General features: G+C 34.2%; 1 protein-coding gene across 1 annotated transcript in view; it reads right to left on the bottom strand.

Annotated features, from left to right (window-relative positions):
- Window positions 1–12,663, bottom strand: part of NUDCD1 (NudC domain containing 1) — a gene marked incomplete at its 5' end in the record, with an annotated part of 63,806 nt that overhangs the window by 19,601 nt on the left and 31,542 nt on the right. The window contains 4 exons of the mRNA XM_079795912.1: window positions 1,217–1,361; window positions 5,467–5,671; window positions 7,155–7,334; window positions 11,104–11,284. Coding sequence (XP_079652038.1) covers window positions 1,217–1,361; window positions 5,467–5,671; window positions 7,155–7,334; window positions 11,104–11,284 — 711 coding nt within the window. The remainder of the gene's footprint in view (window positions 1–1,216; window positions 1,362–5,466; window positions 5,672–7,154; window positions 7,335–11,103; window positions 11,285–12,663) is intronic.

Raw genomic sequence — 12,663 nt, forward strand, 5'->3', positions numbered from 1 at the left:
AGAGTCTATCGAAATTGAAACACAGAGACGAAGAAAAAATAAAAACACAGAATCCCGTTAACCTGTGGAACAATATCAAGTGGTCTAATTAATATGAGTAATTGAAAAGGGGAAGAAAGGAAAAACTTTTAAAGAAATAATGGACAATTTTTTTTTTAATGTGATGAAGACTTCACTCCTATAGATTCAAGGTCAAAGCCTGGATGTGGAGCCACCTAGTTGTGGTTGCTGTTCCAGCTGAAAAATCAATGGAAACAATTCTGATTGTTGTGGCTGGCTGTAGCTGGGGCCACTATTACCCTGACTCAAGAAGATACACATGTCCAGTGGGATAAAGAAAGAACTCTCCACACGCCTTTCTCTCTTCCCCTTTAAACTACCCATATGTTAGGGATAGGAAGGCAAAAATAAAAACGCCAGGACTGCCAAGGCAGCCAGTACTGAACTGGACAAGATTCAAGAAAAGGGGGTGGGATCGGGGCAGAGAGGGTCAATGGGGGGAAAAGAGAGGGGAATCTAATACTTTCAACAATAAAGATAAATGTAAGATAAAATGGTATATAGCACATACAGTTATGTACAGTACTTAATACTTGATAACGGTAATAAACTATGTTACTGGTTTACAAGTTTATTATACTTTTAATTATTTTAGACTGTACTCTTTCTACTTATAAAAAGTTTGCTATAAAACAGTATGTCATGTTACACCAGCAGCAGCCTCATACATCTGGTGCTCACCGAATCTCGATTGCATCATTATCTTGATTTAATCTCATGTTGATTTGTACAGTGACATGTTGTAGAGGTTGGTAGCCTAGGAGCAATAGGCTATACCATCTAGGTTTTTGTAAGTGCACTCTATGATGTTTGTACATTTAAGCCATTAAACACAAGTTACGAAATCGCTTAACATGGCATTTCTCAGGACATATTTCTGTCGTTAAGTGCGTGCATTTTTTTTGTGTGTATATGTAGAGAGAGAGAGAGACATACATAGATGCTCCTCTACCCTACACAGCATGCCCTCCCCCCATATATATGTATTCAAATATTGCAAGGAATGGAAATTGGAATTTTAAGGCATATTCAAACACCAGTCAGTAATACTTAATCTGTGTCCTTTACCTTAGAAAAGCAAAATAATGTTTGAAAACCTGGCATATCCTCATCTTTCCGATCCTTAGAAAATGAAAATACTATTGTAATTGCTTACCAGTTGTTCAGAGGTCAAATGCATCAAACGTTCAGCTATTGCAGCACATTGGGCTGAGTCTCTTATAAATTCCCCTTGCTTATCACCAACTACTAGCTCTGGCCAAGTCAGTCCTTCATTCTTCTTAATCAAGGAAATCTCCAAGCTAGAAGTTTAAATGAGAAAAGTAATATTATATTAAGCAACTATACAAATTATACAACTAATACCAAGAGAAGAATCTCCCATAGAAATTACCCCTCCGGTGTCCAGAAGATGTTTTACCAAATATTGTGTTCATTTTAGTTCTGCATATGAAAAATCTGTAATTTAAGGATAGGCAATTTAGATTTAATAAACAAATAAGAAAGTACTATTGGAAATAGTGTATCAAATGGCTTGATAGGAGTAATTGGAAAGAGTAAGGCAATCCAGAAAGCAGTTGTAGTCCAGCTGTGTGGTATGTTACCAAACTTAAGTAACAGAAATCTTAAGTAGCACACATCTGAGATATTTCATTGGGCAATGGTGGAGGTGGGTACATAAAGTTAATTGGAAAGGGCCTACAACTAAAGGTACCTCTGTGTGTGTGGAACCAATTAACTTTATTTTCACAAACTAGTAGCCATAATATATAATTATTCACCTAAAGATCAGGTAAGTTAAATCAATACAAATGTTATTTCTCAAAATTCAGATTTTAAAGAATTGAAAAGAAATGTAGGATTTAGAAAAACAATAACTTCGGTAAAACAGTAACAAAGTTAATATGGTCTCTATCAACTTAAAATTTAATTCTGTACATTTAAGCCATTAAACACAAATTCCAAATGTACTAAAAAGGGCCTATCGAGGAATCCTGAGATTCAGGTCCGATGCAGCAGTAAAGGGAGAGCGAGCTGAGTCAGGCACACAGTGGACTCAGGAGGATAGGGAGTTGCCATGTGCCTCTTGAATAGGAAGGGCAATCCAAGTAAGCTGCTTTGGGAGCAGCCGCGGCTGTAACACAGAGGAAAGGAGGGTGGGAGCAGCCTTTCCATGTGCCACCTTTGGTACATGTGTGCTACACCAACCCACGCCCTGGAACACAACTGCAAGCAAACAATTGCAAGAACATAATAATAACTATTATCATAATTATCAAATAGAACATGCAACTTATCAACTATTCTTTTTCAAGGCTGTTATCACCACCTCATGAATTAATTATAGCACTTTAAAATTTTCTGAAACTACTTACTTTAAGAGATTATACAAAGTCCCTTATGTAATATGAATTCCTATCATTAGCATTAAAATTACCACCACAAACAATAATGCCCAGGTTTAGTTATATTTTCTAAAGAGAAAGCTAATCTTGATAATGATGATAAAGATAATAATAATAATAAAAATGACAATAGCTTATACTGACCAGGTATTTACCATATTCCAGGTGCTATCTTAAGCACTTTACATGTTTTAATTCATGTATTGCTTACCACAACCAAATAAAGTACGTACTATTATACAAGTAAGAAGGAAAGCACTGAGGTTAGAAACTTGCCAAGGTCACAAGCTAGTAAAGGAGTCTGGCTCCAAGTCCATGTTCTTCAAGACTGCACTATTCTGCCTCTCTGCAAAAATATATGTAAACAACTACTAAAGAATTTTATCCAGTGACCAGAATGTATAAATACTGTTCTTATCAGTTGCTACCTAAAGAAGTTAGAGTTCATATAATCTCAGTTGTAAAAATATTCTGATCCTTCATTAAATTGGCACAACTGCATGTCTACATTTTAATACTAGTATCAAATTCTGCCATTCAAGCCAAAAGGAACATAAAACCCAATACATAATAAACTGTAGATTAGTTATTCTTACATGGGAAGGAGCATTATTTGAAAATGAGATAGATAATTTAATCAACTACAGAAAATTGTGTGCTTTTAAACCAACGATCCCACTTACACATCATTGTAATTACCTTTTCTAACATAAAATAGTAATCTAGCAAGTCAAATTCAATGGAAAAACAATACTGGACTATGGTCAGGTATTAAATGCTTGAAACAATCTGCATGAGCTGCATGAGGTCCAGCTATTCTCGTAGACCTTTGGTGGGTTACTGTTTAATGACATATTTAACAATATGTTCTATTTGGCTTGCCATGTTCTAATGCTACCCTCAAACGTCTCACACACATACACAAAATATGTTTAAACAGAATATGTGGAAATATAAAATATTTTTTAAAAGAATCTTTCAGATAACTTGAGTTTTTGAAAATATATTAAAATATAACCAAGTCTTCAAATTTCTCCATTAATAAAATGAATTCAGGATATCTGCTTTAAAGGTTAAAAAAAATTAAACTAGATATTATCTATTTTTTACACTCCCAGGATTTAGAGTCAGACTGAAGATTCAATGGGTCATATATTACTAATCAAGAATGATATATTAGGGTAAAATATCTGACACCCACTTCAGATCAAATTTGACCATTTAAAAAATTAAGTTCCTAATACTACTTATTAATCCATCACTGAATTCAAGAATTACTAGGACCTGATATATAATAAAAGAATAATTTTACGAATCCAAATGACTGAGGCATGAAGTACCTGGGACAACAGATTTGTAAAGAGGCATAGCGAGGGTATAAGATTATAATAATAAAAGCATAATATGCTAATTAGACCGGACGTCCTCCCGAGGACCTTCGTTCGAGGGAAGCCCAGGTCCCAGATGCCTGCCGGTGGCCGGAGGGAAGCCCAGGTCCTGGCAGCCGGGGGAAGGAAGGCCTACTCTTGCATGAATTTCGTACATGGGCCTCTAGTCCTACCTAATAATAGACAAATATGCAAATTGGCCATACCTCCAATACACCCACAAGCCACGCCCACCATCCAATCAGAGCAAGTATGCAAATTAACCCAACCAAAATGGCTACAGCCACAGAGAGCAAGGTTTCCTAGGTAACAGAGGAAGCCAAGCTTTCTGCCTGCCCTTGCCAGGCCTAAGCCTCCACTCAAGCTACAAAGTTTCAATTATAGAAGGTAAACAAATTCAAACAGAAATGGCGGCAGAATGGAGCTTGAGAGAGCAGGCCAGGGTTGCCGGGTTGCCGGTGGGATCGGGCCTAAACGGGCAGTCATCCCTCCAGGGGTCCCAGGTTGGATAGGGTACAGGCTGGGCTGAGGGACAAACCCCCTCTGTGCACGAATTTCGTGCACTGGGCCTCTAGTAGTTTTATAAGACCCTTAACGTTTGTTTACCTTTTAATACTCCTTTTATGGAGGTATAATTTCTAGACAAAATTCCCAGGTTTCAAGTGTAGAATTCAATGAGTTTGACAAATGCATACACCCATATAACCCAAGGAAAATAGTGAACCTTCCAGAAAGTTCCCTGTACCCTGTACACACACAGTTATCACCTAAAATTTAGGTCCTAAATGATTATGCACAGAGTAGCATATGAAGCCATAAAATAGTATAAAAAAACTATGCATTCTTTATGAAAAGCTCTCTAAGATTTATGATTAAAGTCACAAAAGCAAGCTATATAACTATTTATAGTATGTGTTGAAAACTTTTTTTGTTAAAAAAAGAAAATAGTATATATGCTGCTTAAATATGCATAAAAGTAAACTAATATTGTGTTGTGAGGAGTTAGAGATGGGTGACTGGAGGGCGTGGATTGGAGGGAGACTTATCACTCTATACCCTTTTATAGATCTTAAATTTTAAAGAATGGGAATGTATTATCTAGTCAACAAAGTAAAGGTGGTAGAAAAATTATTTCTATTAAAAAGTACAAATTAAAATAACCATTTTCACCTATTATTATTGTTGTTACTATTACTATTATTGTATCCAAAGCTGGTAATGAAAACCACTACTGTGTAATGTAAGCAATAACTATAACTAGTATCTTTAATCTTAACTACAATTATGTTCTTTGACATAGTAATTCCAATTTTAATCTGCCTTAAACATAATCAGCAATACAGACAGACCAATTATAGTATTTCCTTCTAAGCTGACTACTGTGGAAAGAATAAAATGTAAACTAATAAAAAATAAAAATAAAATTTAAATATAAATAAAGGGGGTCCTAATATATGGTGATGGGAGAAGATTTAACTTTGGATGGTAGGCACACAGATCTTGTAATATAGAAATCTGCACCTCAAACCTATATGTTCATGTTGACCAATGTCACCCCAATAAATTTAATTAAAAAATTTAAAAAATACATAAATAAAATATGTAAAAAATACCTATTATTTTCTTTAATTATCCATGTACTGCTTTCATGATCAACAGATGAATAGAGATTTCCTTCCAAAAACCTCTGACCCTTCAGCACAATGTTAACATGATCAGGCAAAAACTGTACTTGAATGTCCTCCTTAGTACTATCTTCTGGAAGCCGTATTGTGACAGTCAGATCCTCTTCAGTCTGTTGCCAGTAATACAGAGGCTCTATTGGGGGGAAAAAAAATGCATCTATAATAATAAAAGTGTAATATGCTAATCAGACTGGACGTCCTTCCTTCCAGACAAAGCCACAGTGGGTGGGGGCAGCAGGCAGGGGTCGGGGCCAAGGTCCTTGCACAAATTCCGTGCATCAGGCCTCTAGTTATGTAATTAAAAAGTTAGATAACAGAACATATAAAATTAGAGACTAGAAGATACAAAAGAACACCTATCTAAAAGAAACAGCCTATTTTTTAGTGATCACACAAAAGTAATTATAACCACACACAGAGAATTTTCAGTTATAGCAATTGCACTTGTCATTTTCCTCTTCCAGGTTTATCTAATATTCATAAAATACTGAGAGCCATTCCTCTCACCTTGCCTCCCAGTCCCTCTCTTAAATACTCTGAAAATCTCTATTAAAAACTATGATATTCTTTAGCTATAAACATCAAAAATATGAACAGTAATGTTTTAGAGGGGATATTTTTATATTGATCTATAGATGTATTTATCTCTTGAATATTTTTAAAAGAATATGAATTCTGTGTATATAAATGTAAACTTCTTCTGAAAGACCTTGTTCCTCTTTTCATTCTGAAAACATTACAAACCTTAATTCAGTCAGTCAGTCTCTCAGTCTCCACAGAAAACATTCAGTGATTATACCTTCAAGGAACTTCCTTTCAGTTTATTACAAAAGGTATACTAGTACACATAAAATAAACAGAGTTGGGCTTACTGTAAAAAATTAATATCCTTAATGCTAATATGCCAGCTTCTCAAATGCCAAGAAATAGGCATTATTTATTCTTTTGCCAAGTATTTATTAAACATCTAATCACATAAGCTAATATATATATAAACATTTTTGGTAATTATAAAATTATTAAACTAGTTTCCACTATTTAGGTGTTATATTTTACAAATATTATTCTGGGAAAAATAAAAGAAAATTAAAAAGAAATAATTAAGCACTATCTCGACCTGGTAAAACCTATAACCTATAAGAGCATATAAACTAGACAAATAGGTATCTATACTAATAAAAGGGTAATATGCTAATTAGACCGGGAGACCTTCTGGACATCCTTCTGGACAAAGCCATGATGGTGGGGCCGAGGCAGAGGTGGCTAGGGGTGATCAGGCCAGGAGGGGAGGGCAGTTGGGGACGAGAAGGGCAACGGGGGTGCAGTTAAGGACGAGCAGGATAGGAGGCAGAATGGTTAGGGGTGATCAGGCAGGCAGGTAGGTGAGCAGTTAGGAGCCAGCATTCCTGAATTGTGAAAGAGATGTCCGACTGCCGGTTTAGGCCCAATCCCTGTGGGATGTCTGACCAGCAGTCGGACATCCCCTGAGGGGTCCCAGATTGGAGAGGGTGCAGGCCAGGCTGAGGGACAACCCCGCCCCCCCAAATTTCATGCACTGGGCCACTAGTATACATATAAATACACATGAACCGTATGAAGATGAAAAGTAAAATTACCTTTGATTTTATCTGACATGTCTTCATCTTTCTTTTCTTCAACATCTTGACCAACTGGAACAAATGTGAAGGACTTGTAGGAGACGATCATTAGACCATTCCCATCAGGCTCAATAGCAGCATAATGGGGCACTGACTTTCCACGGAGAATATCACGCTTAGTAATTTCATATTTATTATCTGAAAGAATATTATGTATTTTCTGAACAAAAATTACAAATAAAAAACTATATTATAAAAGTATTTTGAAAATATGTATGTTAATTTCAATTCAAACTAAATATTTAAAATGTACTATTAAAAGACATTCTATTGGGTGTCTTTATAGATAAAAAAAAAGATAAAAAATATTGACCACCTAATATTCTGTAAATAAATCCTAAATTTAATATATTGGATTTGATAAAAATTGTTCTAGATTGTGCTATCCAATGTGGTAGCTACTGATCACAAGTGGCTATTTAATTTAAATTAAGTAAAATTAGAAATTCATTTCCTTAATCATACTAGCCACATTTCAAGTGCTCAACCGCCACACAGGCTAGCCGCGATCACACTGAATGGCACACATATAAAACATGTCTGTCTTGCAGAAATTTGTATAGGACAGCAGTGCTCCAGATCATGAAAGTGACTGACTTACCCAAAATACCAGCCTCTGAAGGATCTACCTTTTCCTTGACTATAGCCTGTCTACTTTCCTAGCAAGTGTATGATAGGCATCTTCTGAAAAGAGCCACAAGTTGAGGATAAGGGAAAAAGTGTGGTGTGGCCTATTTTTCTGCCCATTCTAGCTACTGATAAGGGGTTTTATTAAAATGAAATATGTTTGAGGTAGAAATGATTTTTATATACACCCAGATATATATTTATATGCCTATAATAATCAAACATAAAAAATTATACTTAGAATTTTAAAGATATAAATAAATGTTTTCTAAAGTATCTGGTAAATTAACTAAATTTATTCTCCTATGAAAATACATTATTTTTGCTTTTAAAAGAACCCAAACATTTTAGTTGAGTCCATACCTTTACTTATACTGTTACTCTATCAAAGTGGGTTCTACTTGTAAACTTCACACTGAACAGTCAAAATTGTAACTCAATGTCATCTGAGTTATATATATTATAGAATGTATTCTAAAATATCAATTACTGTTTTTGCTCTAAACCTTCATCTACATTCACACATTTATTGCATGCATATTTAAAAGTAAACTTCATTTCATTTCATGAATTAAAAACTATTTTTTTCTACACAGGTACATGCAGGGCAAAGAGTCCTATCTCCTTTAAAGACTCAAAGTTAGACACTGTATATTTTACAATGTGTGGGACAGAAAATAATAGGTAAGTTTCAAGTGAAATCCATGGTTAAATAAGTTGGGAAAGTCTAGATTAAAATTAAAATTTTTTTTTTACTCAAAATGTTTAGAAACTTTAATATGCTTAATGTGTAATGGGGGATACAGTATGCCCACATTTTAAAACTAACTTGACCACAAAATATAATTCATTAAATGTTCCACTCAACACAGCTTAGAAAAACACTGTTCTGTTATCTTCACTTAAAAATAAAATGAAAGCTAGCACAATTACATTAGTAATAGGAGGAAAAAAGGAATGAGACATTAAGAAAAATAAAGTAGCCCTAGCCGGTTTGGCTCAGTGGTTGGAGCGTTGGCCTGTGGACTAAAGGATCCCAGGTTTGATTCTGGTCAAGGGCAGGTACATCGGTTGCAGGCTCGATCCCCGGCGTGTGGGAGGCAGCCAATCGATGCGTAGACACATCTATGTTTCTGCCTCTCCTCCTCATTCCCACTGTCTTTAAAAATCAATGGAGAAAATATCCTCCAGTGAGAAATAACAACAACAACAAAAAGATAAAGTAAACCACAGGAAGTATGCTTCTATAACAACAATAATTAAAATTAGTTTTGGAGAGAAAAAAGGTAAGTCTAAATATATCTATCTAGTTGAGGCATGAAAAAAAGACGAAGGGAAAAGAGGTGACAGAGGTAGAGCCACTGTGTTCTGAGACATTCTGATAAAAATTCCTGTGGATTGAGCTAAAGCTGTCACAAAACCAAGTGTCTTAGAGAAAAAAAGGGAAATGCATGAGGATTTCTCCTGTAGAATGTTAAGCAATTTAATTAAAAAACAGAGCTTTTATTATCTAAAGCAGTGATTTGCACAGCCTATATTTCCACAACAAATATTTTCAAAGAATAAATTTTCTATTTTTAAATGGTTAAAAAAATTAAGAGAATACTATTTAAGTACATGTAAAAATCACATAAAATCCAAATGTCAATACCCATAAATAAAGTATTATTGGAATACAACTACACTCATTCATGTATTGTCAGGCTGCTTTTGCACCATGTGACACACATCATATGGTTACCATCTAGCCATTTATAGAAAACATTTTCCAACACTTAATCTAAAGTTTTAAGACACTGTGTTCCTCCAGAGATGAAACTACAACACTGGGGGGGTAGAAAAACAAATTATATCAAATACTTACCAAAAAAATCTAGTAAATTTATTTAGCTTACTTACAAACTATTCTGATTACATATATACTAGAGGCCTGATGCACGAAATTCGTGCAAGCGTAGGACTTCCTTCCCCCAGCTGCCAGCACCCATTTCCCTCTGGCACCTGGGACCTGGGCTTCCCTCGCAGCCCTGGTTTCGTCCAGGAAGATGTCCGTTCTAATTAGCATATTACGCTTTTATTACTATAGATACACACATATACATTATATATATATATATATATACATATATATATATGTATATACACACACACACACACACACATACGCACACACACACACACATACATACACACACATATGCCCATGTATATATATGCACATATATATTCATATATACATGTAGTTCATTTTAAAATAAAAAAGCTCTCTCAGAAAAAAATGCTAATAACCTTTATCAGATTGGAAACTAGCAGCTATGGTAAGAAATCTTTTTCTATAGAGATCAATTTAATGATAATACTGATAAGTTAAATAAGTAGGTTCATAAAAACTACTGAGAAAAATAACAGTCATGCAAACAAGCTCCCTTAGTGCTAAACTACAGTAAAAAAATCACTTGGTGAGTAAAAGTGAAGCACTGGCAAAGAGCAAGGCCACACCATTAAAGGATTTCTAATTAATAAAGAAAAAAGATCTGAACAATAAAGATTTATTAAATTAAAAAAAAAGAGTAAGTTTTAATGTCCAAGTTAGAAGTTTGACAGACAGTTTCAAACAGAATGAAAGTGAGGACTTTCCTACACAAGAAAGCACTTTGGGTGAGAAAAAATAAGAGTTTTCCTGAGGGTAGAAACAAATGGCAAAGTCCAATTTTATTGAAAAGAAATCACAGTTGTGATTTAATAACCAAAGATATTCATTTTTATATAGGCAGTTATATTTAATTTATATTTCAATTATACTGTGATTTATAATTAATTTACATTTAGTTTTATATTCAGAGTGAGGCAAAAGTAGGCTTACAGTTATGAATACATGAAAGTTTATTCTTATATAATTATTGTATTATTTTCCATACAAACAACCATACACCTATTTTTGTCCCACCCTGTATATATAAATTCTTTTGCACATACGTATATGTGTACACATACACATATATTCTTGTATATATTAAAAATATAAACTTTAGTCTTTAACAATTATGTAACAATGTTTCCTTTTATACAAAAAAAAAGCATAATTGACTGGGGAAGCACATTATTATTTTTTTTTATAAGGAGAAACTATCTACAGATATTCATTCCACTGGACGGAAGGTACCAGAATCACAACCCAACACCAAAGAAAATGCAAACAACATTTATAGGAACAGCTTTGCGCTTCAAACTTATTAAATTATGGCAACCATTTGGAGAGTCAGAGTATGTTACGTTTTACCTTTATTTTTCTTACTGATAGTGACCCACTCCAAGGAAACAAAGAAACCACTTCCTTTCATGTCCAATCCTTCTTTCTCTACTCGAAGAAGTAGGGTAGCTACTGAATGTTCTTCAGCTTTCAGCAATGAGATACTGTGAATTATGATAAAAGGATTCCCTAGCTCTTCATTAAACACAATCTAGAAAAGAAAAAAAAAAAAGGTGACACATACAAAAGTATATTTATATATAACATGCATGCAGATAGCAGAGGGAATACATAGAATTCTGACAATCCAACAATTAATCTCCATACTATTTATTACAAGGAACACAAAATCTTAAAAAGCCTTTAAATAAAGGTTGCAACTTTAAATAGGATTCCTTGAAGAACTTGTAAAAAATATTTGTTTTGTTTAACAGAGAAAACTGATCAGCACTCTTGGCTTAAAAACAAAACAGGTCATACAAGCAGCATCTAAAGGAGAAGGAACTATAGGCAATCTCCCAGAAATTAATTGTCAAGTGAAAACAGTGCTCTATAAAAAAGAGAAGACTTGAGCAGGTTACCAGTATTATTCCTCCATCTCTTCCCCTATCTCATATATGATTTATTTCTGCTTTCTTTCTCTTAGTGTCTGGATACCAGGCATGCATGTATATGTGCATGTGTACTTTTTTTCCTATTTTTATTTTTGGTTTGTCTTTCCGTTGTTTTCTGAAAGTTTATAAAGAGTCAAAGGCACTGGAAAACAAATCACTAAAACTTTCTTACTTCTCAAAAACAAAAGAACCATTTACATTTAAAAGGTATAATTCAACCATATTTAATATGTAATACTAAATTTGTTTATATAAAAGGAAATATAATCATATGGAGACACAAAATCTTATCAAATTCTTTTTTAATACTATAAACAATCTAAAAGACTATATTTTATTAAAATACTAAATAAAAGTTCTTTAATACTGATTTCTAAACAAATTTTCAAATAAATGAAAAATTAGATGAAAAAATACTTAACTAAGAAACAAAAATCAGCTCCTTATTTTTTTAAACCTATATCTGGAATCCCCTCATGTCTGCTTCTACTTGAAAGCCTTACAAAGAAAAGTGTGCTTTAATGTCAATTTCCCTATTGAGCAACTCTGTCCATGTTATTCAAATAGGAGACTTTGGTATCCATTCTACAAGTCTTCCATAAGCAGAAGAACAACAAAAACTCAAATACTCAAAACAGAAAGGATAAAGACAGGTTTTTGTTGGTTGATTAGATTTTGCTTTTGTTTGGGGGAACAGGAGGGACAAAAGGGAAGGAAAAATAGTAAATCTGCCCTGGCCAGTGTGTCTCAGTTGGTTAAGTGTCTTCCTGTGCACTGAAAGGTCACCAGTTCGATTCCCACATGCCTGGACTGTGAGCTTGATCCCCAGGATGGGGCGTGCGGGAGGGAGCCTATGGATGTTTCTCTCACTGAGGTTGCCCTCTCTTCCTCTCTCTCAAAAAAAAAAAAAAAAATCAATAAAAACATATTAAAGAAAAAGAAAAAACAGTACGTTTTGCCAGGTACAAGTAGCTAG

The sequence above is a fragment of the Cnephaeus nilssonii genome (genome assembly GCF_951640355.1).
Source record: "Cnephaeus nilssonii genome assembly, chromosome: 18".
NCBI classification, from domain to species: domain Eukaryota; kingdom Metazoa; phylum Chordata; class Mammalia; order Chiroptera; family Vespertilionidae; genus Cnephaeus; species Cnephaeus nilssonii.